Below are 26,854 nucleotides of genomic sequence, written 5' to 3'. Positions count from 1 at the left end.
TTCTGGGGAAGTCCCCTCAGAGGCCAGGCTCTGGAGAGGCGGTACCTGTTGGCAGCCTTCTTCCCGAAGGCCTCCATCTCCTGCTTGCGGCACAGCACCCCCTCCATCTGCTCCTGGGCAGACGGCTCTGGGGCTCTAGGTGGCAGGGTGGCAGCATGGGCTGACTCGGTGGACCTGCTCTGGGGTATCGTAGGCGGGGCCGGGCCCCGAGTCCGGGTCTGCCTCTCTCCCCGGGGCCCATTGGCTTCGTCCCCTGGACCAGGTCCCTGGGGGAAGATCAGTGTTAGTGTCAAAGGATGGGACGCAAGATCCCTAAGCTGGGTACCAGGAAGCTAGCTCCGTGTCCAGGAGTTGATCTTCCTGCCTCCAAGCTGCCTGTGAGCCTCTGCCCTCTCCCATCCCATCCCCAGTACTCCCTCACCCCAGCTCACCGCCCCTTTTGGTTCCTTTGCCTCCCAGTTAATGACACCCACACTTGCAGGGGAACTCACCGGCCCTTCAGGGAAGCTGCTCTGCTCAAGTCTCTGTTGTCCCAGCAGGGGCTGCAAGGACAAGAACCTGTAAGAGGATGTGTGATGGTAGGGGGGCTATGGCTCCGATGGGGGTGCAGGGGGAGAGTGGGGTCACCTGTGAGGACTCTGCATCTGTGCAGACTCCATTTACACTGGGTGCTTGCGTGGATGGCGGTGGCCGCGGCTGGGTTCTGGGATGACCAAAATCAACAGAGTCATTAGTCCCTGGGTGGCTTGGGCTCAGCCTCCTCCTCCTACCCCAGGTGTCCCGGCTCTCACCCGTCCCAGGTGGTGTCAGGAGCTGTGTGGCTGCCCACCAAGTTCCCTGGAGGCACACTGGCTGTGGGTTCGGGAGCAGGCGGCTGTTTCCTCCGCTCCTCCTCCTCTCTCTTTCTCTTTCGCTCCTTTTCCCGCTCCTCTAGCTGTCAAAAAATGCTGCATTCATTGTGTAGAAGGTCTCATGTAAGAGGGCCAGGGAGACAGGGAGAGCTGAAGTCTCAACTCGCGTTTGATGAAATATGATAAAAGGAGAACAGAACTCAAGAAGATGGTGGGGATAAGAAAGCGGGAGAGGCCGGGCGCGGTGGCTCAAGCCTGTAATCCCAGCACTTTGGGAGGCCGAGGTGGGTGGATCACGAGGTCAAGAGATCGAGACCATCCTGGTCAACATGGTGAAACCCCGTCTCTACTAAAAATACAAAAAATTAGCTGGGCATGGTGGCGCGTGCCTGTAATCCCAGCTACTCAGGAGGCTGAGGCAGGAGAATTGCCTGAACCCAGGAGGCGGAGGTTGAGGTGAGCCGAGATCGCGCCATTGCACTCCAGCCTGGGTAACAAGAGTGAAACTCCGTCTCAAAAAAAAAAAAAAAAAAAAAAAAAGAAAGAAAGCGGGAGAGGGTGTCTCAGCATCACCCAGTGGAACTATGCCTCCTAAAGGTGCGGGGACAACGGCACTCTCAGCTCACATCTGGGATCTGCTAGTGCAGTGGGAGAAGAAGACGTGTCTTCTCCAAGCAGGAGTAAGCATGGGGGAGTGGGTTGGGGTGGGCATCTGGGGTCCTGTGTCCCTCACCGCAGTAAGCTTCTCCAGTGCACTGAATCGCTCCTCCCAGGCCACTGCTGACTTCTGGAAGGCCTCGTGCCGCTTGATGAGGCTCTCCACTTCGTCGACTGTGCAACCCAGCTCAGCACTGCGCACCAGCGGCTCCTGGCTGCACAGCCAGGCCTCTGCCATCCCTGCATCTCTTCCAAACACGAGCACCTCCAAAACTGGTGGGATCAGGGGTCACAGGAAGATGGTGGGTCAGAGTGGGCACAGGCAGGGCACAGTGGCCATGGCAACCTCAAGAACAGGGACACAGAGAAAGCTACTGCTCCAGAGCTGTGCCAGGCATCGCCAAGGTTGAGCATTGTGAGTTCCACACCCAGGGATCCTGGTCTCACCTACTCTGGAAACCACAGGGTGCAGAATGCCCCCCATTCCCCACAGGGCCTGGGGCCCTCTCAGCGGCTCACCCAGCTGAAGCCAGTCCATCTTCTCCTGCCACTTCTCAGCTGTCTCCTGGCGCCGTGCCTGCAGCTGAGACAGCTTCTCTGAGATCTGGAGGGGCAGAGATGTGAGTTAGCACCAGGATGTGAGGTCTTTCCAGGGCCCCTGGGGAGTCATTCAGGAGGATAAGCAATTTCTTTTTTTCTTTTTTTGAGACAGAGTTTCCCTCTTGTTGCCCAAGCTGGAGTGAGATGGCATAATCTCAGCTCACTGCAACCTCTGCTTCCTGGGTGCAAGCAATTCTCTTGCCTTAGCCTCCTGAGTAGCTGGAATTACAGGTGCCCACCACCACGCCCAGCTAAGTTTTGTACTTTTAGTAGAGATGGGGTTTCACCATGTTGGCTAGGCTGGTCTCAAACTCCTGACCTCAGGTGATCCACCTGCCTAGGCCTCCCAAAGTGCTGGGATTACAGGCATGAGCCACTGCACCCAGCCCAGGACCAGTGATTTCTGATGTCAAGAGGCTGCCGGATCTGGGGAGAGATTTCCAGAATGTGGGAAACCCCTGAACAGCACTGAGGGGAGAGAATGAAAGATTTCTTGCAAAGAGAGAATGAGAGGAAGCAGAAAGCCGCCAAGAAGTCAGTGTTCAGCGCTTTACAGTGAGGATGGCCGAGCCGCCCAGGCCTCACCCACCTCCTCAGCTGCATAGTGACTCCTGGCCAGCAGCTCCTTCCCCATGTTGATGCAGGAGGAGAAGCGATCCGCCCGGGCCTCTATCTCTGCCTTAATGCCTTGTTGGTTCTTGATGACTAGATCCGCGGAGGACACATCCCTGGGAGAAGGCAGAAACAGCATCACCCATCGCCCATAGCCCCATCACCTCCCAGCTGCACAACCCATGGAGGCCTTGGGTCCTGGGCTTCTCACCGGGGCCGCTCCTGGGCATCCATCTGCAGGTTGACCCCATCCATCCAGAGCATCAGTTCCCGCACAGCCTTGAAGAAGCGGAACTTGTCCGTGGTGTCCAGCAGCAGCTGCCGACGGGCGGCAGAGCTTCCCTGAAGCTGGGCCCAGGCCTCCGCTACGGCCTGCATGTGGCGGCCAATCTCCTCGGCCTTGTCTCCAGCGTAGGCCTTCTGGAGCCGATGGCCGTCATCCTGCACCTGCTGGACCTGTAGGGCCCAGGGTCAGAGTCAGGCAGCGCAGGGGACTCCAAGGAGCTGCAGCCTGCCTCAGTCCTGGCTGCTGCTCTCACCTCCTGCCTGCCTCATAGCCAAAGAGGCAGGGGGAGGAGCCAGAGGGCGGGTGTGCAGGGAAAGATGAAGGCAGGTGCCTGGACACACTCTGCCCTGTCAGGTCTCATCTGGGTACCTGGTCTTAACTGGGGGAAGGGTCTGGAAAAGGGCCATTGGCCAGTTGAACTTTTCAGAAGCCTGTCTAGGATGTGAAGGACCTTGGAGATTGCTAGAACGAGACACTTAGCCTGAAGAGGGGATTCAGGCCAGGCTGGTTGGGGGAGGTGACTGATGGGTTTCAGTGGTTGAGGGAAGGATCTGTGCTTATTGAGTGTGGGCCTAGAGCTCAAGCCTGGGAAGCACCAACAGGCAAATTCAGAGCAGCATGAAGAGTCTCCTGGCTGCTGGGAACCCCTGAAGACATCACTCTGAAGGGGGCTTGTCATTAAAAGTGTGAATACACTAGATGTCCCCTGCCAGAGATGTTCTTTTTTCTTCTTTTTTTTGGAGATGGAGTTTCACTCTTGACCAGGCTGGAGTGCAATAGTGCTATCTCAGGTCACTGCAACCTCCGTCTCCCGGGTTCAAGTGATTCTCCTGCCTCAGCCTCCCAAGTAGCTGGGATTACAGGCATATGCCACCATGCCTGGCTAATTTTGTATTTTTAGTAGAGACGGGGTTTTTCCATGTTAGTCAGGCTGATCCTGAACTCCCGACCTCAGGTGATCTGCCCGCCTTGGCCTCCCAAAGTGCTGGGATTACAGGCATGAGCCACTGTGCCAGGCCAACCAGAGATTTTTCTTGGTGCAATTTCTTCATCTCGAAATTGCCCTCCAAAGGGGGACATCCTCCCAGCATTTCTAAGCATTGCCCTAGCTCCTGAGAACCCTCCCTGGCATATCCCCCATGGCCTCCTCTAAGCCTCCCCTACTTCCTCATGCTTGGGTCAGACCTGGGCGCTGAGGGCCTGGATGTCGTGCTCATAGGCACAGTGTCGGCGCTGCAGGGCCTCGGCGGCGTTGAGGTCACGGCCAGTCCCGTCTGGAAGCTGCTGCTGCTTGTGCTGCACCCGCGCCAGGGCTTGGCGTGCCCCGTGCAGAAAGCGCTGCAGCTCATACGCCGCGGCCAGCACCTGACCCCGTGTGTCCAGCAACTCAAGCAGGTCAGCCCAGGCCTCGTTGAGACTGTCCTTCCACTCGGCCACGGTGGCCCGTGCGGCATGGCCCCCTGCAATGAGCCCATTGGCCAGAGCATTGGCACTATCTACACGCTCCTGACCAATGGTGCTCGTGTCTCGGGAGAACTCTCGGAATTTGTCTCGGAGCATCTGGTAAAGGAAGCAGATGGACAGACCATGCCATGATGCTGGGGATGTGGTCCCTGCCTGATGGAGCAAATCCTCTACTCCAAACTCAGATCCCACCTCTCTCCCCCGGCCAGGGGGCAGGACAGGTTTCTTCCCTCGGGTTAAGGACCAGGTATAGCCGCTTCCCACTGACCCTGCATTTGATGGACTCCCTCCACCCCCAGCAAAGCCGTTTTGAGGTGCTTGGGACCCTCAAGCCTCAGACATGGATACCCTAACTATGGTCCATATTTCTGTACCACTGAGGATCCAAGCCCCTGAACTGTGGCAGGGATTGCACCCTGTTTTGTTGAATTCTGGTGAAAAAGCTTGAATGATAATTTCCTATTTGCCCTTGCCGCAGCTCAGTTTCATGTCTCCTTTCTGCACAATTCTTCAAATTGTGTGTGTATATATGTATTTAGCGAGGGGGTCTTGCACTGTTGCCCAGGCTGAAGTGCACTGGCATGAGCACAGCTCACTGCAGTGTCGAACCCCCAGGCTCAAGAGATCCTCCCACCTCAGCCTCCTGAGTAGGTGTGCCTATAGGCATGTACCGCCATGCTTGGCTAATGAAAAAAATTTTTTTTTTGTAGAGATGGGGTCTCACTATGTTTCACAGGCTGGTCTTGAGCTCCTGGACTCAAGCAATCCTCCCACCTCAGCCTCCCAGAGTGCTAGTATTACAGGTGTGAGCCACTGTGTGGCCATCATGCCCGGCCTCTTCAAATCACGTACTTCCAAACCAGGAGGACAGTGCCTTCCCAGCCTGGTCTTGCCCGGTTCCCCCCAGTGCTCTGCCTGAAATGAGGTCCTAGTCTCCCCGTGGGTCCTCCACTCTTCCCATGGTTGATCTGAGCTGGGTGTCCTCCCTATACTCACAGTTACATGCTCGTAGTCCTGGCCCAGCTCGTGCGAGGCCGCCACCACCTCTCGCTCCTGGATCCACTGCTCCAGGTCATCCAGCTCGCGGCGGAGCTGGCACAGCCGGAGGTGCTCCTGCAGGCGCTCCCGCCGCTCTCCCGCTAGCTCCTTCAGGCCAGCATACAGCTTGTCCACCTGGGCTTGGCGGATTGATATCCGCGTGCTGCAGGAAGAGTTGGGGAGGCACCATGGGACTCAAGGGATGCAGCTCTGACCTCCATCCTGTTCTGTGGAGCCCTGTCCCTCTGAGTTTCCCAACAGCTTGTCCAATCCCTGAGCTCCAGCTTTCTAGAAGGCTCCACGCACACAGCACTGAAAGCTCCACATTCCCTGCACCTTCCTGTTCCTGCAGCCGGCTCCTCCCCAAGGCTGAGCCAGGCTGCCAGTGGGCCCACCTCTCTGGGTGCTCGCGGTCAATCATGTCCTGGCTGCTGGCCGCCAGCTGGTGGATGGTCTGCGCGTAGTCGGCCAGGGCTTGCTCCAGCACCTGGTGCTTCTTCACCTCTGCCTGGGCACTCAGCTCATCCTGGGGGAAGGGATGGTGGGAGGGGACAGTGACATCATGAAGTGGGTTGGGGGAGGGCAGAACTGGCCACGCACCCCGGGCTCTGCCCTGGCCCTCACCTTGGCCTTCTCCTGGCCCATCATGTGTAACTCCTGCTCACCCATCCAGGCCTCTGCCTCAGCAGCATCGCGGTAGAACTGCTGGGCTCGCAGGGCCTCCTCGAGTCGCTTCCCTCGAAGTTCCAGCTCGTGGCCCAGGCGTTTCCACATTTCCTGCAGCTCAGCCAGCTCTGGGCCCGCCGCGGCTGCACCTAGCGCATGCTGCCGCTCCCTCAAGTCCGCGATCCGGGGCTCATGGCCTTGAATCTCTTTTTGCAGGGTCTGCCCACGGCCACAGAAGAGAAAATGCTGAAAGGCCTCCCCAGCCTCACATGCTCCCGGAGACCACGCTTCACCCCTGTGCCTCTCTCCTGCCTGGGTCCTCTGCTTCCTCTCCTAGCCCAGGAATGCGATGGTAATGCCCCTCAGCCCTCATTCTCTCCCACTGAGAGGACCCACCCTCCCAAGGAGGGAGGAGAGAGAGCCACTGAAGCCAGGACTGCACTCAACATGGAGGTGGGGCCTGGTCTTAAAAAACACACGTCCAAGTCTGGGGAGGCTGCTGGGAGCTTCTCTTTTGCCTTCAGTCTCTGCCTCACCTGGTTTTTCTTCATGAGAAGCTGGACACTGGGCAGGTCCTTGCCATGTTCCATGGAGCTGGCCATGGGCAGCCGCTCTGTCACCCACAACTGGAAGAGAAAGGGGGTCAGTGGAGGCCCAGAGGGCAAGGCAAGCACCAGGGACTGGTTACTGGGAGTGGGGACACCTGGGGCTACTGCCGCATGTGTAGGGAACAGCCATCTCTAGTTCTGGGGGGCATCCCCAAGTCTCCCTAGAGGGGAGATTGTTAATGCCAAAGAGAAGAGGGAAAAGAGCCCTGCTGGCATCTCCACAGCATACAGGAGGGAGGCTGGAAAGCTTGCTGTCTTTGGCCTCAGTGACTCACAATCTCATCTTCCACGTCCCGGTGGAACTGGTGCTGCTCTCGAGAAGCCTGTAGACGCTGGCAGCGTTCCCGCATGGGCTGGCACAAGGCCCTGAACTTCTCCTCCACGGCCCTCGAGGTCCTCTCCACCTCCCCTGCACCCTGGTCCTCCTGGGCCAGCGCTTTGGCCTGGGCCTGGATGGCCTCCACCTCCTTCTCTCTCACAGCCATCTCCCACTCCAGCATCTGCAACCATGAGGAAGAAGGGCCTGTTAGCTCTGCATTTCCGCCTTCACACCCAGCAGAGATACCAGTCTCTATCAAGCCCACTGTGGCTGCTTGGCACGGTGGCTCACCCCAGGGAGAGCAACCCCTCATAGGCTGGATCAGTGGTTCTCCAACTTTATATACACAAGAACCCAAGGCAGGGGTTGAAAAAATCCCTGAGTACTGTGCTCCCTACCTGGGTGATGGGTTCAATTGTACCCCAAACCTCAGCATCACACGATATACCCTTATAACAAACCTGCACACACACACCTGAATCTAAAAGATTGAAATAAAAAATCCATGGTAGTATGATAACTGTGCCTGTTACCAATTGATGGTCTCATCCCCAATCCATCGTGGCCCTGCTTTAGAGACATAGGAACTGGTCCCTGTAAACATTCCTCCTTTGCCAATGGGCGCAATGCTAGGCCTTGTCAGCAGAGGGCGGTCGAGGGACACCACAGTGCCTAGAGGATGAGGGGCGTTCCACCCTTCCAGGGTCCTGTCCTTCCTCCTACAGCTCAACTGTCAGTGTCCAAGAGATCCGGTGGCTGTCACTTTCTGGCAAGTTTTGCTGCACTCCAGTGGCCACTTCCTGCTGGCCAGCCTTCGCTTTCTGGTTTCAGACCTGCTCTGGCCTGTGACACCCCAGAAAATTTCCAGGCCATTCAGTGGGTCTTTGCCCTCTCTGAGGAGGTCTGAGACTCAGCCATCTTGCTACTTCCTGGGGGACTCCTTGATCCCACAGGTAGTAGCTCTCCCTACACTTCTTATTCTGTATTCTTTTTTTTTTTTTTTGACACAGAGTCTCGGTCTGTTGCCAGGCTGGAGTGCAGTGGTGCAATCTCGACTCTGCAACCTCTGCATCCCGGGTTCAAGCAATTCTTCCACCTCAGCCTCCCGAGTAGCTGGGACTACAGACACGTGCCATCACACCCAGCTAATTTTTGTAGTTTTAGTAGAGATGGGGTTTCACCATGTTGGCCAGGATGGTCTTGATCTTTTGACCTCATGATCCGCCCACCTCGGCCTCCCAAAGTGCTGGGATTACAGGTGTGAGCCACTGTGCACAGCCCTCATTCTATATTCTTTAGAGCAGGGACCAGCAAGTCCAGCTCACTGCCTATCTTTATAAAGTGTTTATTGGACCACAGCTGCACCTCTTTTTGAAAAAATTTTTTGAGACAAGTCTTGTTCTGCCCCCCAGCCTGGAGTGCAGTGGCACCATCACGGCCCACTGCAGCTGTGACTTCCCAGGCTCAAGCAATCTTCTCACCTCAGCCTCCTGAGTAGCTGGGACTACAGGCACATGCCACCACCACGCCTGGCTAATTTTTGTACTTTTTGTGGGGATGGGGTTTCACCATGTTGCCCAGGCTGGTCTCAAACTCCTGGACTCAAGTGATCTGCCCACTCCCAAAGTGCTGGGATTACAAGTGTGAACCACCACGCCTGGCCACAACCCTTATTTTACATATAATCCACAGCTGCTTTTACAAGGGCAGAGTTGAAGGGCTGTGACAGAGATCTTATGACCCACGAAGCCCCAAATATTTACTATCTGGTGCTTTACTGAAAAAAATTTTCTGACCCCTGCTGTAGAGGGCTCTTTACCACCTTTTACTAATTCATACTTTTTTTTTTTTTTGAGATGGAATCTCACTCTGTCACCCAGGCTAGAGTGCGATGGCACCATCACAGCTCACTGCAACCTCCACCTCCTGGGTTCAAGCCATTCTCCTGTCTTAGCCTCCCAAGGAGCTGGGATTACAGGCATGCACCACGCCGCCTGGCTAATTTTTGTATTTTTAGTAGAGATGGTGGTCACCATGTTGGCCAGGCTGGTCTTGAACTCCTGACTTCAAGAGATCCGCCTGCCTTGGCCTCCCAAAGTGCTGGGATTACAGGTGTGAGCCACCACGACTGGACTAATTAATACTTCTTTTTACTGAAGCTCTTGTTTTCAAATTATTAGTGGGTCTGTCTCCTAACTCTAACCCTGACTGAGACATATACCTAGAGATTCTGATACTGGCTGCCCAGAGAAATGACTTTAGGAAATGCTGCTGAAGGTGTTATCTGCCAGGCCTTAGCTGGCCTCCCAAATCTTGAAAGCTGCAGACCCCTCCTTTCTTATGCTGTTCACCATCCCCATCAAAGCTCCCCAGCACACCTGCTGCTTCTTGAGCAGGATGTTGACGCTGGTGAGGTCCTTGCCGTAGTCGTCTGAGTGAAGCTGGGCCTGCAGGCTCTCCAGCCAGCTCTCCAGGGCACAGCAGCTCTGGGCAAACAGCTCAGCTCGATTGGCATCAAAGAGGCTGCGGGCCTTGGCTTGGGTGGTGGTCTCCAGCTCGTCCCAGCGTCTGTGCAGGTCCCCCAGTTTCTCTGACACCAGGGCTTTCAGCTCTGGCTTCTGGAGAGTCAGCTCCCGCCCTTCCTGGATTGCAGGACAGAGAATGTAAAAGTGCCCAAATTAGCTTGAACTTCAGAGGCTGAGAGCGGACCAGGGGCCTTACGGGCAGTAGAGACCTGAAATGTGGGGAATAATTCCAAGTCCCTGTGTGTTCTCATTGACATGCTCTTCTCAGAGGTTTAAAATCCCTTTTAAACTGCTGTTCCCTCACTGCTGATGAACCGCACTCCTCAAGGCCCAGCTCAAACAGGATTTCGACGAAGAAGCCCTTGCAATCTCTCTTTAGTCTGGGTTCCTCAGTGCCCATGGCTTCTGGCGCTATGCTGCACGTTGATTTGAATTATTTACTATCATTTTGTGTTTCTCAACTCATTGCTCTTCACTTCAATGACAGCAAGTGAGTCCCACCTGGTTTCCCCACTTCCAGCTTTTCTGCTTGAGGATTTTTGTGTCTGGGGCAGTGAGGGACTTGTGCTCTCTTGAACTGCATGGAAGGCAAATTGGAAGAGCCAGAGTTAATGAGCCCAGAAGCAGCCTTCAACCAGCGACAGACAAGGAGCTGCTGGATAAATACCCAGCATCCTGCGCCATAGCTGAGAGTGCTGTGTTCTGTGTTCTATCTATACTATCCCCGGAGTGCCCCAGGAGGGTTGGGTTCCCATTGCCCATGGGGGTAGCTGGCATGAATTCCGTCCCTCCTCATCATTCCACTGCCCTACTGATGCTTCCCAGGATCACCTCCCTAGAACCACTGTCTCAGGGTCTGCTTCTAGGGGTACCCAGACACTGCCTTCCAGCCATTTTGCAGGTGGCCTTGCAGGATGAAGGGCATCAAAGGCTAGCACTGCTTGGGCAGCTTCACAACCTTGAGCACAATCTACACTTCAAAGCACACGCATTGGTGGTCAGGGCTTTGCAGGGCTTCTCTCCCACCTCTTCTTCCATGGGGCCCCTGCGCACAGTTTTTTTTTTTTTGGAGACAGGCTGGAGCGCAATGGCACAATCTCGGCTCACTGCAAACTCCGCTCCCAGGTTCAAGTGATTCTCCTGCTTCAGCCTCCCGAATAGCTGGGACTACAGGCATGCACCATCATGCCGGGCTAATTTTTTTTTTTTTTGAGACGGAGTTTCACTCTTGTTACCCAGGCTGGAGTGCAATGGTGTGATCTCGGCTCACCGCAACCTCCGCCTCCTGGGTTCAGGCAATTCTCCTGCCTCAGCCTCCTGAGTAGCTGGGATTACAGGCACGCGCCACCATGCCCAGCTAATTTTTTGTATTTTTAGTAGAGATGGGGTTTCACCATGTTGACCAGGATGGTCTCGATCTCTTGACCTTGTGATCCACCCACCTCGGCCTCCCAAAGTGCTGGGATTACAGGCTTGAGCCACCGCGCCCGGCCTTGCCCGGCTAATTTTTTGTATTTTAGTACAGATGGGGTTTCACCGTGTTGCCCAGGCTGGTCTCGAACTCCTGAGCTCAGGCAATCCACCCACCTCGGCCTCCCAAAGTACTGGGATTACAGGCATGAGCCACCATGCCTGGCACCCCTGAGCACATCCTGTGCTGCTGCCGGACTCACTCACCCCTTGCTCCCAGACAGGCACTGCCTAGCGTGATTTTCTGTTCAGTTTTCTCTGCCTGGAAACATATTTCCCCCAGTATCTCCGCTTGTCCGAATTCTACTCATCCTCCATGGATGGCCCTGCGTGTTGCTGCTTCTAGAATTTCTGTATCTCCTCTCTCCTTATTCCCCTGGCTTCAGTGGGCTCTCTCTCAGGGCACTCATCAGATTCTGCTCTAAATTCAATTTAGCTACCTGCGTATATGCCTCATATCCTGGCCATAGCGTTGTTCCTTCAGGGTGGAGCCTGCCATGGAATCACCTTTGGACCCATGCAGTGCCTGATACAATGCTTTGCATATAGTAGCACCAAGTAAACATTTGCTGAACTAATGGAAACAATTGAAAGCACACTGGTCTCCTTTTGTCCCAACCATCATGCCCTTGAGGGAAGGAAAGTGTCTTTCAAAGACCTCACAGTGCCTCGCAGAGTGTTGAGCACATACCATGTCCTCTAGGGATACTTGCTGAGCAGATATAAAGTTTTATCTGTCCTCAGCTCTTGAGGAAGAGCTGAGTGGGAGACCAAGAACCAGGGACAGCAAGAGTCAAAAATAAGGATTGGCAGACTACATACAGCCCACGAGGTAATCTGGCCCACTGCCTGTTTTTACGAGTAAAGTTTTATTAGAAAACATCCATGTTTATTCATTCACGTGTTCTCTATAGCTGCTTTTGCACTACAACGGCAGAGATGAGTAGTTGTGGCAGAAACTATATGGACTGCAAAGGCTCAAATACTGACCATCGAGCCCAAGCCCTTTCCAGACAAAGTTTGTAGAGCCTGCGGAAGAGTGTCATCCTGCTTTGAACTTAGGAACACGGTAACTATCGTGTTAAATCCAAGCTGCAGTTTGGCTACCTACTAATTTGTATTTTATCAAGGTTCTGGACTCACTGTCCCACTCTGTCTCCAACAAAGATGTTTGTTTCCCAGGCTATAACTCCACCGTGGAGCTGTAGCACCAGAAGCCCCACAATCTCTAACGTCCTGGAGCCAAGCCCCTCCCCCACACCGTGGGGGACCCTGCCCAGAGGCAGCCCCAACAGCGCCGCTCACCTTGTCCACCTTGTCCAGCCAGTCTTTGTTGGCGGCCAGCTCAGCCATGAACGCCTGGTGCTTCTGCCACTTGGTGTGCAGGTTGCGGGCCTCATCATAGGACACATCCTGGGCTGTCAGCATCTTCTCATCAATCCAGAGCTTCAGCTGGACCAAACGTAAAACAGGGACAAAGGAGAGGGGGCATTTCCAAGGGAGGAAGAACAGGGCATAAAAGCAGGGCCACAGTGAGCCACAAGAAGTGGGCAGCTTGGGAAGAAGCCATGAAGGGATTCACGGTCTCCAGTGACCCCAAGGTGGGCTTATTCTAGGCTCAAGGTGGGAAAGGGATGGCTAGGGAATGTCCTGTGGCCCCAGGGAATGAGGAGCCTCACCTCATGACAATCTTGCAGGAAATGCTGTTGCTCCCGGTTGTCCCGAAGACGGCCCAGAAACTGCTGCGCTGCGTCTTGATTCTTCTTGTGCCTGCAACAACAGCCCCTTGTGAAACTCTAGAATTTGCTGTGAAAGGGTTCTGACTCTTTGGCTAACCTAGGGGCCTCCATTTCTTCTATGGGAATAACGTCTTCCAGAAACACAATAAGGCTACCCAGGAATCCTGACTTCCTTTTGGGCCTGGTCGGGGGTGGAACCTCCCAGCCCTCTGCAACCACTTGGTTCTTCCCCGTCTACTTCTCTGTCAGCTCCTGCCTGTCTGTGGGTTTCCTGTGCCGCATTCATCTTTGAGGCTACCCTGTTCCCCCATTCCCCTCTGGGGCCCCTAATTCATAGATGATCCTCATCAGACCTCCTCTCAATGGAGTCTGCCTTCTCCCGAATCTTGTCAGCGTGGATGTTGCCTTCAGACACCAGCTGGCGCCCAGCCTCCAGGAGCCCTCGGATCCGTTCCCCGTTGGCGTCCATGGTGCTCATGAAGTCCTCCAGTTTTTTAATGGCAGCATCAGCAGCCTGGAGTGTCCCTGGCATCTCCGTGTGAGACAGAACATATTCCTGTGTGGGAGGGGTGATATTCAGTTCACTTTCCCCAACACAATTCACCCCCTTCAGAGGGACCCAACCAGGGGCACAACTGACAGGTAGGGGCCAGTCTGTAGATGGGGAGGGTAGCCTGGAGAGCTCTGAAGACGGGGAGGCTGCCAGCCAGCGTGGGAGTCTCAGAAAGTCACAGGGAAGCTGGGTGGGAGGACCTTCGATTTCCCAGCCCAAATCCTGTTCTATCTCACTTCTAGCTCCTGATTCCTTTTCTTTAACAGTTACATGACAAACTGGGTTTTCTATTTCTTCCGAAATCAGTTTTAGTAAATTATATTCACATTTTTTTTCATTCCCATTTTTCTTTTTCTTTCCTTTTTCGAGACAGGGTTTTGTTCTGTGGCCAAGTCTGGAGTACAGTGGCATGATCATAGCTCACTGCAGCCTCAAAATCCTGGCTCAAGTGGTCCTCCAGCCTCAGCCTCCCTAGTAGCTGGGACTACAGGCATATACCACCATGCTCAGTTAATTTTGTGTGTGTGTAGAGATGGGGGTCTCACTATGTTGCCCAGGCTGGTCTCAAACTCCTGAGCTCAAGTTATCTCCTGCCTTGGCCTCCCAAAGTACTAGGATTACAGGTGTGAGCCATCCTGTCTGCCCCCCATTTTTCTTTTTAGAAAATTATTATTTTTTCTTTTTTTGAGATGGAGTTTTGCTCATTACCCAGGCTGGAGTGCAATAGTGCAATCTCGGCTCACCGCAACCTCCGCCTCCTGGGTTCAAGCAATTCTCCTGCCTCAGCCTCCTGAGTAGCTGGGACTACAGGGGTGCGCCACCATGCCCAGCTAACTTTTCTATTTTTAGAGACGGGGTTTCACCATGTTGACCAGGATGGTCTCGATCTCTTCACACTGTGATCCATCCGCCTCGGCCTCCCAAAGTGCTGGGATTATAGGCGTGAGCCACTGTACCCGGCCTATTTTTTCTTTAAAAAATTTTTTGTAGAGACAAGGTCTTGCCATATTGCCCAGTTTGGTCTGAATATTCTTGGCCTCAAGAATGTCTAGAGGCCTCCCAAAGTGCTGGGATTTCAGGTGTGAACCACTGCGCAGCCCCATTTCACTAACATGTCCTTCCTGCCTATCCTGCTTCTTAACCCCCAGCCTCTGGCATCTGCCTCCCCCTCCACCATGTTCCTTCACATTTCCCCGGGTCCCTACTTTCCTCCTCGTCCTGGTGGGGACGGTGCCCTGAAGTCTTACCTGGCTGCTGAGCACACCCTCAGCCTGACGAGCATCCCGCAGGAATCCCTGGAAGCCGTGGGCCTGGGCCAGGCGGCCTTGTCGGCTCTCCCACATTCGGCCCAGCTCCTCCCAGCCGGTTCCTAGGGCCTCCAGTCGCTGTCGTAGGAAGAGGCACTGGGGATCGGCCTGGTCCCGGGTCACTTCCTCGCCCAGGGCCCGCAGCCGGCTGTACTCGCTCTGGGCCCGCTCCACCTCTCCCCGCAGGGCTGCGTGTTGGGCCAGGAGGGCCTCTGCTTCAGGTAGGGTGGCCGGCCCTTCTTCAGAGGCCACAGCAGTCTGAGTGCGGCCTAGCCAGGCCTGGAAGTCATCCAAGCTTCGCAGGAAGTCCTGCAGCCGCCGCGCCTCCCCCAGCGACTCTTCTCGACGCCGCATGGTGGCCCTGAGGTCCTCCCAGCCAGTCTGCACCTCTCCGAGCCGGGCATTAATGGCTGCTGCCTGAGCGGGATGGCCGGCAGCCAGGGCATTTGCCTCTCGAGTTAGTTCGCCCACCCGGGCAGCGATGGCCTCCAGGTCCCGCTCTGTGCCGGCCAGCTTGCGCTGCAGGGCCAGCACCCCGGCCAGATCGTTGCCTAGGCCCTGGGTGGACTCGATGACCTTGGTCTTCTCTCTCATCCAGGCCTGGGTCTCCGTGCACTCTAAGTGGTAGTTCTGGATGCTCAGGGCTGAGGTCAGAGCTGCCTTCTTGCCGTCTGCCAGGGACCGAAACTGCTGCCACCTGAGAGCAGGAGGAAGGTTCGGCTTCCCGTCCTGCCCAGGCCCAGGCCCACTTGGAAGCTTCTTCCCTGCTCCTGTCTCCCTTGCTATCTCCCCTTGACTCCTCCCTTTCTGGCCAGCAGCCGCTTCAGACTACTTTGACCCCCTCTCTTGTCTCTTTCATCATTTTTCCTTCCCCCACACATTTCACACTGGTTTGCATCCTCCTTTTCAGCCACCCTTCCAGGCCTTACAAATCTTGCCTCCCACTGCCATCCCCATTGCTTCATGTTTTTCTCAGTTTCCCAGTCCTGCCCTCCCAAGCCCACCTGTGGTTAAGCTGTTCCTGGGTGTTGACAATGCGGTCCTTGCCTGGGGGGTTGGCCTTCAGTAACTGCTTGGCAGTGTCATTCACTGCAGTGATTTGCACTGCAAGGGCATTCATTTCAGGCTCCAGGGTCTCGAACCTGAGAGGGTGGAAGAGCCAGGCATGAACTGTGGGAAGCAGCGATGTGCCCAGTCATCTAAGTCCACCTCTCTTAGACACCCTCGAGAACGCCTCTCCTTCACAAGGAGGCTTATCTATAGGAGTCTCTGGGCCTCTCAGCCTATGAGGTTCATAGTATCTATGGGTCAAGGGAGGAATTCCCAACTCCCCCAAAACAAGTAGAATAACTATTATCGCTATAGTTGCTCAAAAGATGGTAAAAGGTAAAGGTCAGGAACAGACACACAAGTCAAACTAGACCCTGGTGTGGGACCAACACTTTATCACATCCTCTCAGCCTCCTGGGACTTCCCCCTTAGCTGCCTATCTGGGTCTTATCCCACTAATGTGTTAGAATACGAAGTAGTAAACAAAATTATTTGTCTAGGTGATTAATATGTGAAAGATAGCTTCTTCCAGGGACATTTTATGTTTTTTTGTTTTTGTTTTTGAGATGGAGTCTCACTCTGTTACCCAGAGCAGAGTGCAGTGGCACGATCTTGGCTCACTGCAACCTCCGCCTCCCGGGTTTAAGCAATTCTCTGCCTTGGCTTCCTGAGTAGCTGGGATTATAGGTGCCCGCCACCATGCCCAACTAATTTTTGTATTTTTAGTAGAGATTGGGTTTCACCATCTTGGCCAGGCTGATCTTGAACTCCTGACCTTGTAATCCACCCTCAGCCTCCCAAAGTGCTGGGATTACAGGTGTGAGCCACTGCACCTGGCCAACATTTTATGTTCTAATAGGGCAAGGTCTGCAAATGTTTTCTGTAAAGGGCTTGATGGTAAATATTATAGGCTTCATGAGCCATCCAGCTGCTATGGCAAATTGAGTCCTGCTGCTGTAGCCTGAAAGCAGCCACAGGCAATACACGAATAGGCAAGTGCAGCTCTGTTCCAATAAAGCTTTATTCACAGAAACAGGCAGCAGCCTGAATTTGGCCCAAGGGTTATAGTTTGTCAACCTCTACATTAGGATACCTTGAAGACTAAAAAAACTTTAATTACATGTTTATTTATTTAATTTATTTTTTTGAGACAGGGTCTTACTCTGTCACCCAGGCTGGAGTGCAGTGGCACAATCTCAGCTCACTGCAGCTTTGACCTCTGGGTTCAAGCAATCCTCCTACCTCAGCCTCCCCAGTAGCTGGGACTACAGGCATCCACCACCCTGCCTAGCTAATTAAAAAAATTTTTTTTGGAGAGATGGAGTGTCACTATGTTGCCCAGGCTAGTTATGAATTCCTGGACTCAAGTCATCCTCCTGCCTTGGCCTCCCAAAGTGCTGGGATTACAGGTGTGAGTCACCAGCCCCGACCTAATTACATTTTTTTAAACACCAGAAAATTTGATTACACATTGATCATAGAGCATATCAAGAAATTCCTAATTTTGTTCTATGTGATAATGGTATTGTGGTTCTATAAAAAAAGATTTTAAGATTTATTGAATAAATGATTTTAAGATTTATTATTCTGTATATAAAGCTATTTCAGTGTCTCTGTCTAAAAGGTTTATAACTTCAAAACCTCAGCTATTTTAAGTCCACACAGACAATTTAAAAATAATATATTATAGGTACGAATGCTTCCTCGTATTTCTTAAAGGATGCACCCTGAAGAATGTAGGAGGGATGTGCTAATATTGGGGACTTGGTTTTTAAAAGGGTGGAGAATCAAATAGAGCAAGACATTGACAATAACTGAATCAGGGCCATGTGTGTAGACGGGTTTGTTGTCAAATGTCTCTATTTGTGAGCATGGTTAACATTTTTTGTTAAAACTAGAAATGGACAACCACTAAGACTCAAAGGGGTAAGGTGGGCAGTTCATGGAGGGACTCACCACCCACAACCTGGCCCCCGCCGCCTCCCAAGGCCAGTCCCACTGGGAGTCCAAGGGGCCTACCTCTGCTGCACGACCTCCAGGTCTTCCAGTCGCTCGGGCAGGGCCAGCCCGTTAAGCCACTGCTCCTTCTCCTCCACCCAGAGCCCGCAGGCCCCGGCCTCGCTGAGCATGGTGTAGAGCGTCAGGGCGGCCTCCAGGGCCAGTGCTCGCTCTCTTGCCCGGGCCTGCAGCTCATCGTAGTGCCGCTCCAGGGAGGGTACCCGGCCCTGCACCTCGGGCGTGTAGCTCAGTGCAGGAGGCAGGGCTACTGCCTGTTCTCTCAAGGCGTCCAGGGTTGGCCGGTGGCCTCGGATCTCCTCCTCCAGGGCCCGATGCTGCCTGGCCAGAGCCTGCGTGGAGAACTCGTCATGCCCCAGCTCGGGGCTGGACACCAGGCGCAGGGCATCCACCAACCAGGCCTCCATGTCGTTTGCGTCAGCCTGGAACTGGTAGAGGCTGGCAGCTTGGGCCAGCCGCTGGGCACGCTCCTCGGCCAGGGCCTCTAGCCGCTCCCACTGGGCTTGGAGCTCAGCTGCACGGGCAGAGGCCTGGCTTGCTCCAGGGTGACCCTCGGCCACCAACTGCTGGCCCTGCTCCAGGGTGAGCTTTAGGGGCCCCAGCCGGCCGCTCATCTCACCCCGCAGGGCTGTGTGCTTGTTGAGCAGGCGGAGGACGCCGGTCAGGTCCCGGCCCGTGTCGGCTGAGGCCAGGAGGTGCTGCTGCTCCCGCACCCAGGCCTCAGCCTCGCCCACCTCCCAGAGGAAACGCCAGAGCCGCCGTGATTCCTCCAGCCGGGCCCGCCTCGCTGCTGCCAACTCACACAGCGCCTCATAGCTCTGCTCTAGTTTGGCCACCCGCTCCGACACCAGCTGCGGGTCACAAGGTCTATAATCTGAGAAAGTGACAGGAGAGGGTCAGAGCTGTAACTGAGCCCTCCAGCTGCTCACCACCCACCACACTCTCTTGGGCTTCCCTCCCTGCCTCTAGCTCTGTCACCATCGTCTGCCCACCATCTTTCCTGTCCCCAGGTTTCCCAAGCCTTCCACCTGGGCTCTTGATGTGCTCCTTCCCAGCCCCTCCCTCTCCAGTGCCTTCCCTGAGACTTTTCACCTTTCCCTGGGTTGCAGAAGCGCAGGGCAGAGGCACTGACGGCCCGCACCCTCTCGGCCTGCACGGCGATGTCTGCTTCTACCAGCTCGTGAAGCTGCAACAGGTCCTCCACTCCGGCCAGGTGCTTGCCCAGGTCCTGAGACTGCAGCCGGCCCTGCCAGGCACACATGGAGTGCAGATGTCCACCTGAGCATTCATGTGCCAAGCTGGCTGTATCTTCCTTCCAACCTCTCCGTGGCTCTAGGTGTTGCACCCAGGTGAGAAACCTGCTTGCTCACATACGCTGGGATACCCCAGTTCTGCCCTGTCATCCTGACCTCCTTATCCTTAACTCCCCTGATGTGGAACAATGTTCTAACTCCTGCTCTTGGAAGCTTTGCTATGACTAATCTTCTCAGCCTCAGAATCATCGACACCTTCCTGTCGCCACCGCTCCGTCTCAGCACCCAGCAGCCTTCCTTCTGCATCTCTCCCTGACCTACCCTCCTGGCTGCTGCTCGACTGGGAGATGGCAGCAACCTCTAACAGGTTTCATTCTCACGCTGCCTACCCACAGGTCTTCTTCAGAGGAGCCAAAGTGACCTTTTTATAAACATAAGGTACAATCAAGTCTCTCCCCTTCTCAAAACCTTCTAATCACTTTATTTTTTTTCTTGGCTCACTGCAACCTTCACCTTCAAGTGATTCTCCTTCCTCAGCCTCCCTGAGTAGCTGGGATTACAGGCGCCCACCACCATACCTGGCTAGTTTTCGTATTTTGGTAGAGATGGGGTTTTGCCATGTTGGCCAGGTTGGTGTCGAACTCCTGACCTCAGGTGATGCACCTGCCTGGGCCTCCCAAAGTGCTGGAGGCGTAATCATACTGCACCTGGCTCTTTTTAATTAATTTATTTCTTTGAGACTGAGTCTCGCTCTATCACCCAGGCTAGAGTATAGTGGCACAATCTCGGCTCACTGCAACCTCTGCCTCCTGGGTTCAAGCGATTCTCCTGTCTCAGCCTCCTGAGTAGTCTGAGAGACTACAGGCGCCCACCACCACGCCTGGCTAATTTTTGTATTTTTAGTGGTCATGGGTTTCAGTATGTTGGCCAGGCTGGTCTTGAACTCCTGACCTGAAGTAATCTGCCCGCCTCGGTCTCCCAAAGTGCTGGGATTCCAGGCATGAGCCACTGCGCCTGGCCCCTTTTAATCACTTTAAAGGATCCATGTTACTTTGATTAAAATCCAAACTCCCTGACCAGGCTGTAAGGCCCTAGTGGGCTGGCTGCGCCGTCCCAAATCTCAGTCCACAGCCCCTGCTCCTCATGCTCACAGCCCTATGGCCTTTCTTCTGATCCTGAACACACCATGCTGGTCCAGGCTGAGGGCCTGTGCCGGGCTGTTCCGTCCACCCAGAATGTTCTCTCCTCACAGCTCCTGTGCTGGCTTCTGGCCATTATCCTGGTTTCGGCTTACATGGCATTTTCTCAGAGGCCTTGTCTGACCAGCCCCTCACACCACCCTGTTCTGGTTTCATCACTGGTTTTATGGCCCCTGCTCTTTTGTTTATGGAAAGGTCCATGGGTTTTGTCATCAGCCTCCTCCATCTAGAACATGAACCCCATGAACTGGGGATGGGGCCCTGACTGGCTCACACTCCACAGAGATCAGCCGAGCAGACAAGCGAATGCACCACTGTGGGGCTCCCTCGACTCTTGCTTACCCGTATCCCACCCGGCAGGCCACACTGGTACCTTCATCTCTTCCATCCAGTCCATGAGGTAGAGCAGGTCCTGGAGCACCTTCTGCAGCTCCAGGTTGAGGAGGAGCCGCTCCCGCCGGGCGGCTACCATCTGCCGCAAGAAGTTCCAGAGCCGCGCCACGTTGTGCTGCCGAGCGGAGATGCGCTTGATGTCATGGTAGCGCTCGGCGGCCAGCTCTGCAGCCACAGCGTCCACCGCCTGCACCCGGCCACTGTAGGCCACAATGTCCGTCTCGATGGCTTCATGCTTCCGCACTGCTGCCTCAACAGCCGCCAGCTCCAACCCAAAGTTGTCCTGTGGCAGAGGCAGGGAGGGGAGGTGTGGGGACCAAGGGACAATACTTCTGCCTGTTCCTCTGTCCCGCAGGGTACTCAGGCTGCAAAATGCCAGCTCCATGCGGTGGCTCTACGTTCCCTCTCTATTCCACCCCATCCTGTCTCACCAACCCTCTCTTGTCCCAGCCTCTGGCCCTTTGCTCACAGGCCTCTGGGCCTTTTTTCCCATACGATGGATTTCGTGTTTCATTGTTCCCTACCACTTCCAGCAGGGCTTCTTATCCACCCTGTCTGTCTCCCAGTTCTGAGCAGCCTAAGCATCCTAAGAGCCTCAAGTTCTACCTGGGACACAAGGCGCTGGTTCTCGCTGAGCCAGGTCTCCCGCATAGCGGCCTTGCGGTCGAAGCGGGCGGCCAGCTGCTCTAGCTTCTCCTGGCGGATGAGCTCGGTGCGCAGGGCCAGCTCGCGCTCATGCTCGGCCTTCTCCAGCCGCTCCCAAGCCTGCGTGGAAGGGACAGGGTTAGCGGAAAGGACAGGGCGGGGAGGGTTCAGCAGGGCTGAAGGCACAGGGTAAGTCCCATGGAAGCTCCGTCTGGTGGATCCATGGAATGCAGTGGCTGAGACGCCTGTGTGTGGAAACAGGAAATGGCAGTGCTGGGAGTCTGTGAAGCCAAGTAGAAGCTTCTGGAAAAGGGCTAGAGGAAGCGGGAGCAGTGGAAACTATCTGATTCCTTTGTGTTGGCAGGACTGTGCGTGAACCTTATTTTTACTTTTAGTAATCTTATAACGTTGTGAAAAAAATAAAAGAAGGGATAGTGAGCTGGGGACAGGTTGAATAAGCTGAGGGACTTGGGGCATAATTTCCTTAAGTGACCTCATATGGAGAGTCGGACAAAGGGGCAAAGGGCCGTGTGCCTGAGAAGACGGGAGAATGATGTCTGGCACAGTGTGGGCAGCCAGGTGGAGTGTTTGAGTTTCAAGTAGGGGCAGGAGATAGCAGAGCTTGGTGAAGGTTGAGAAGGCCCCAGGTTTGGGGATGTGTGTGAGGTGTCTGGGCCAGGGGCTGCCCTGAGGGTGCGTGGCCTGTGGGCAACACGGACCTTGTTGATGTCCGAGATGAGCCGGCCCTCACGGGGTGTGTAGACCTTCTGGTTGTTGGCCCGGAGCTTGCTCTGGATGGTGAAGAGCAGAACTTCCAAGTTCCCTTTCTCGGTAAACCTGAGGAAGGAGGCCGGGTTGCGGTCAGAATTAAAGCCCACGAGGGTCACAAGGACTCTTTACTCTTCAAAATGGATGTCCTGTGTTGCCTTCCTTCTTACAAAAGCAATACAACCTCTTTGTGTGGAAGCCAGAAAATACTAATACTAGCAAACCAAAAGAACACCATTTTATTTTACTTTGAGGCAGAGTCTTGCTTTGTCACCCAGGCTGGAGTGCGGTGGTGCCATCTGGGATCATTGCAACCACGAGCTCCGGGTTCGAGTAATTCTCTCGCCTCAGCCTCCCAAGTAGCTGGAATTACAGGCATGCGTGGCCACATCTAGCTAATTTTTGTATTTTTAGTAGAGACAGGGTTTCACCATGTTGGCCAGGCTGGTCTTGAACTCCTGACCTCAAGTGATCCACCTGCCTTGGCCTCCCAAGGTGGTGGGATTACAGGCGTGAGCCACTGCGCCCGGCCAAAATAATTCTTTTATAACCTATTTTCTCGCTTATTTTTCATGATCATCTTTCCATGTCAATAAATGCATTTCTTTAATATCCTTTTCAGTGGCTGGCCTGTGACTTATTTTTCCTTTACAGTGGTTGTGTTGGTGAACATCCTTGAAGCTATACCTTTGTTTAATGTGCAGAAGACGACTTCCTGGGTTAAAGCGTATACCTTAAATTATTCCCTGGAATGTACAGAAACAGTTGTTTCCTGGACAATATTAGTTTCAGAGCTGAAATATATTAACTCCAAAAGAGCTCCATGACAGCATAAACGCAGATGTTTTGGCAGGTACTGAACAGAATTGCCTAAGAGCAATCATACACTTGGGACAGTTAATTGCTAAAATATAGAAATGATAAGAACCTCTGGAATTCTCATGTTACCAGCCATACCCACATTGCCAGTTGTGACCTGACTGTCAGGTCTAGTGCCCTCTATCCCTACGCTGGGATTGGGTTACCATGACACCCCAATCAGTAATCTTATTTGATGAATTGTACTGGCTCAACACACCATAGCAATCATTTCCACAGCGTAATTTTTTTTTTTTTTTATGAGACGGAGTCTTGCTCTGTCACCCAGGCTGGAGTGGAATGGTATGACGTCGGCTTACTGCAACCTCTATCTCCCAAGTTCAAACGATTCTCGTCTCAGCCTCCCAAGCAGCTGGGACTACAGGCATGTTCCACCATGCCCAGCTATTCTTTTTGTATTCTTAGTAGAGACAGAATTTTACCATATTGGCCAGGCTGGTCTTGAACTCCCAACCTCAGTAGAGATGGGGTTTCACCATGTTGGCCAGACTGGTCTCCGGTGATCCACTCGCCTTGGCCTCCCAAAGTGCTGGGATTATAGGTGTGAGCCACCATGCCCAGCCCACAGCATGATTTTTAAGAATGGCTCATCATTAAAAAATTATTTTGTAACAAATATGTTGTTTGGATGCTTCTGGCATGGGAAATCTCTGCTGCATTCCTGTACTGCCAAATTTCCCTCCTGGAAGGCTGCCCTAATTTAGGCTTCCTCTTGTGGGCGCACAGTTCAGGGCAGGGTGGGGCCCAGGGGACACCTACTTGGGTGGCTTCTCCACAGTGCGATAGGAATTGAAGGACTGCAGCTGGTTCTGGACCCCACTCAGGGAGTTGGCCAGCTGCCGGTCATTGAGGGTCACAATCATTTGCTCGATCCACTGCAGCAGCTCGGAGGCCAGGGACTCATACTTCTCCACCAGGCGCTCTGCCTCCATGGCGTGGTCCAGCACCTGTGAGACAGAAGATAGGGACATGGCAGGCCCAGCCACAGGGTCCCTGGCCCAGTCCTACAGCTCTACCCTGCCCCTGCACTGGGGGAGTAAGACCCCTGGGCCAGGCCTCCGCTGGCCTTTACACCTACTGCTCATGGACAATACCTTGCCAATTCTCTTGCCTTCTACTGCCAGGGCCTTCATCTTGGAGAAGTAATGGTAGTAAGTAGCCACATAGGTAATGATTGACTTCTCATCTGGCTGGTCCACATTCACATCTGCAAGAAAGGATTATTCGGGTCAGGCCTCACTTACCCCAAACCTGGGCCCCGCCCAGTCCTTCAAGGCCGACATCTCTCCATCCCCTTTTAGAGCAAAATGACAACTCAGCCATTCAAATTAAAAGGGCACCAAAAAGTTCACCTTTTTCCCCCTTCTCCTGGAAACAAGAAGGGCCCTCTAAGCAGAGCACAAACCCCAGAAGCACAAGAAGGCTTTTATCTAGAGTTCCCCATGGAGACCAAAATTAGTTATTTGGGGAAGAAAAGCAAGAAAAGAAACAGCATTCCTATGCGGGGATGGATCATGGACTTTTAGGCTGGAACAATGTCTAAGAAGTCAATGGAGGCCAGGTGTGGTGGCTCATGCCTATAACCCCAGCCCTTTGGGAGGCTGAGGCAGGCGGATCATAAGGTCAGGAGTTCGAGACAATCCTGGCCAACATGGTAAAACCCTGTCTCTACTAAAAATACAAAAATTAGCTGGGCGTGGTGACACACATCTGTAGTCCCAGTTAGTCGGGAGGCTGAGGCAAGAGAATCACTTGAGCCCAGGAGGCGGAGGTTGTAGTGAGCCAAGATTGTGCCATTGCACTCCAACCTGGCAACAGAGAAACTCTATTGCCAAAAAAAAAAAAAAAAAAAAAAAAAAAAAAAAAAATGGATTCGGGGCAGCAGGACAGAAGGTATGAACTAAGCCTCCTGAACCTAAGATGCTCAAGGCATTGGGGACTGTGATCCCCACAGCACAGTGGGGACAGAGGCCAGCTCTCAGCATCATCTCCAGGTGTGATCATGCCGTATCTAACCTCAATCCCAAAACTCAGCTGTGGGCCCAAGGAGGGAAGTGTCTTTCAAGCTGATTAGCTTCCACCACACAACCGAGGCTATGACTTAAAATCTGTGGGTTCTCTTAAATAGGCCAGATTTTATCCTAAAGGTAAGACTATGAGACTGGAAACCTCTGCCCATTTCTGGAAACACGCAGGCAGGCAGGAGCCACTGAAGTCATCTCGGAAAGATGCAGAACACTTAACTTTATTTCCAGGTTCTGCATTACAGCTATGCTGCCCAGAGGCTCTCCAAGGAGCACTGCCTGTAGTCTACGTCTGTCTGTCGCTAGCTCACTGACACTTGTCATTCTGGAATAAAAGGTCCCAGGCGATAGGACTACAGGTAGGATGGAAAACAGGGAGAAAACGGCCAAGACCAAAATCCACCCACGGAGTTTAAGGAGCACCTCCAGCAGAGGAGTCACTGGGTCCTTCTCTCCTCCCTATTCTGGCTGTACCAAGATTGGTCTCCACTCTCCCAGAGACAGCGGAGGAGACAGGCTGCCTGAATGCCAATCTCAGCTCCATCCACTGGTGGACCTGGGCAAGTTGCTTACCCTTTATAGACCCCCATCTTCTCTTCTATAAACTAAGGATAACAACAATACTGATTTCAAAGGGGTGTTGTGAAAATTAATTAAAGCACGTCAAGCGCAGAACCAGGTACCAAATAAGAGCCCTGTTACTGATCTCATCAGCATTATGACCAGAAGCACAGGAACCAATCAGCAGGGTCAGCTGACCACAGGCCAGTTCTGGGTGAGGGTGCAAGGTCATAGAGCTTAAGTTTTTTTCCTAAAAATTGTTTTAAAAAAATAGAGATGAGTCTCACTGTTGCCCAGGCTGGAGTACAGTGGCTGTTGATAGGTGTGATCCCACTACTGATCAGCATGAGAGTTCTGACCTGCTCCATTCTGAATGGACTGGTTCACTCCTCCTTAGACAACCTGGTGGTCGCCTGCTCCCAGGAAGTCACCAATGCTGAACGTAGTGTGGACACCCGATCAGTATAGCCCACTGCAGCCTAGAACTCCTAGGCTCAAGTGATCCTCCTCCATCAGCCTCCCTAGCAGCTAGGACTATAAGCAGGTGCCACTGTGTGGCCAGCAACATGTAGCTTAATTTAGAATCCTAGAATTTTAGAAGGGCCCTCAGAGACCAATTCTCTCTTTTAAGAGATAAGGGACTGGGTGTGGTGGCTGACGCCTGTAATCCCAGCACTTTGGGAGGACAAGGCAGGTGGATCACAAGGTCAGGAGATTTGAGACCATCCTGGCTAACAAGGTGAAACCTTGTCTCTACTAAAAATACAAAAAATTAGCTGGACGTGGTGGCATGTGCCTATAGTCCCAGCTACTCAGGAGGCTGAGGCAGAAGAATTGGTTGAACCCGGGAGGCGGAGGTTGCAGTGAACCAAGATCGTGCCGTTGCATAACAAGAGCGAAACGCTGCCTCAAAAAAAAAAGAAAAAAAAAGAGAGATGAGGGAACTGAGTCACAGAGAGGGTAGCCACTGGCTCCAAGCCACAGAGCGCCTCGGTGCTCTGCCTGGGATACAACCCACAGCCCAGGGCTCTTTCTGTCACTGGGCTGCCTTTCTTCCTACCTACAGCCTTTTTCCAAAAGAACTGAGAAATGATTTTCATACCATAAAATTCACCCTTTTAATGTATATAATTCAGTGGTTTTCAGTGTGGGGGAAAATATACATATATACATATATATATAGGGGGGCAGTAATGGGGTCTCACTATGTTACCCAGGATACTCCTGGGCTCAAGCAATCCTCCTGCCTTGGCCTCCTAAAGTGCTGGTTGTAAGCTACCACGCCTGGCTGGTTTTTAGTATATTTACAAGGTTGTGTAACCATCACCACCATCTAATTCCAGAACATTTTCTTCCCCCAACAAAGAAGCC

The 26,854-nt window shown here is 53.5% G+C and overlaps 1 protein-coding gene across 4 annotated transcripts in view; it reads right to left on the bottom strand.

The window, feature by feature from the left end:
- Nucleotides 1-26,854, bottom strand: part of SPTBN2 (spectrin beta, non-erythrocytic 2) — a 44,454-nt gene that overhangs the window by 2,144 nt on the left and 15,456 nt on the right. For all 4 annotated transcript variants that reach the window (XM_032282720.1, XM_032282721.1, XM_032282722.1 and 1 more), the window contains 27 exons: nucleotides 23,993-24,105; nucleotides 23,658-23,845; nucleotides 21,971-22,088; nucleotides 21,213-21,371; nucleotides 20,587-20,889; nucleotides 18,854-19,007; nucleotides 17,765-18,635; nucleotides 15,700-15,837; nucleotides 14,636-15,392; nucleotides 13,189-13,391; nucleotides 12,776-12,866; nucleotides 12,402-12,548; nucleotides 9,480-9,743; nucleotides 7,058-7,282; nucleotides 6,711-6,800; nucleotides 6,133-6,393; nucleotides 5,904-6,034; nucleotides 5,467-5,671; nucleotides 4,192-4,566; nucleotides 2,932-3,176; nucleotides 2,698-2,836; nucleotides 2,028-2,112; nucleotides 1,585-1,781; nucleotides 792-934; nucleotides 628-703; nucleotides 492-542; nucleotides 46-266 (listed from right to left, as the gene is read on the bottom strand). In XM_032282720.1, coding sequence (XP_032138611.1) covers nucleotides 46-266; nucleotides 492-542; nucleotides 628-703; nucleotides 792-934; nucleotides 1,585-1,781; nucleotides 2,028-2,112; nucleotides 2,698-2,836; nucleotides 2,932-3,176; nucleotides 4,192-4,566; nucleotides 5,467-5,671; nucleotides 5,904-6,034; nucleotides 6,133-6,393; nucleotides 6,711-6,800; nucleotides 7,058-7,282; nucleotides 9,480-9,743; nucleotides 12,402-12,548; nucleotides 12,776-12,866; nucleotides 13,189-13,391; nucleotides 14,636-15,392; nucleotides 15,700-15,837; nucleotides 17,765-18,635; nucleotides 18,854-19,007; nucleotides 20,587-20,889; nucleotides 21,213-21,371; nucleotides 21,971-22,088; nucleotides 23,658-23,845; nucleotides 23,993-24,105 — 5,950 coding nt within the window. The remainder of the gene's footprint in view (nucleotides 1-45; nucleotides 267-491; nucleotides 543-627; nucleotides 704-791; nucleotides 935-1,584; nucleotides 1,782-2,027; nucleotides 2,113-2,697; nucleotides 2,837-2,931; nucleotides 3,177-4,191; nucleotides 4,567-5,466; nucleotides 5,672-5,903; nucleotides 6,035-6,132; nucleotides 6,394-6,710; nucleotides 6,801-7,057; nucleotides 7,283-9,479; nucleotides 9,744-12,401; nucleotides 12,549-12,775; nucleotides 12,867-13,188; nucleotides 13,392-14,635; nucleotides 15,393-15,699; nucleotides 15,838-17,764; nucleotides 18,636-18,853; nucleotides 19,008-20,586; nucleotides 20,890-21,212; nucleotides 21,372-21,970; nucleotides 22,089-23,657; nucleotides 23,846-23,992; nucleotides 24,106-26,854) is intronic.

Source organism: Sapajus apella, unplaced genomic scaffold, assembly GCF_009761245.1.
Source record: "Sapajus apella isolate SASKATOON/1434 unplaced genomic scaffold, GSC_monkey_1.0 scaffold14, whole genome shotgun sequence".
Classification (NCBI taxonomy): domain Eukaryota; kingdom Metazoa; phylum Chordata; class Mammalia; order Primates; family Cebidae; genus Sapajus; species Sapajus apella.
Note: the sequence above shows the minus strand (reverse complement) of the source record. Positions and strands in the feature narration are given on the sequence as shown.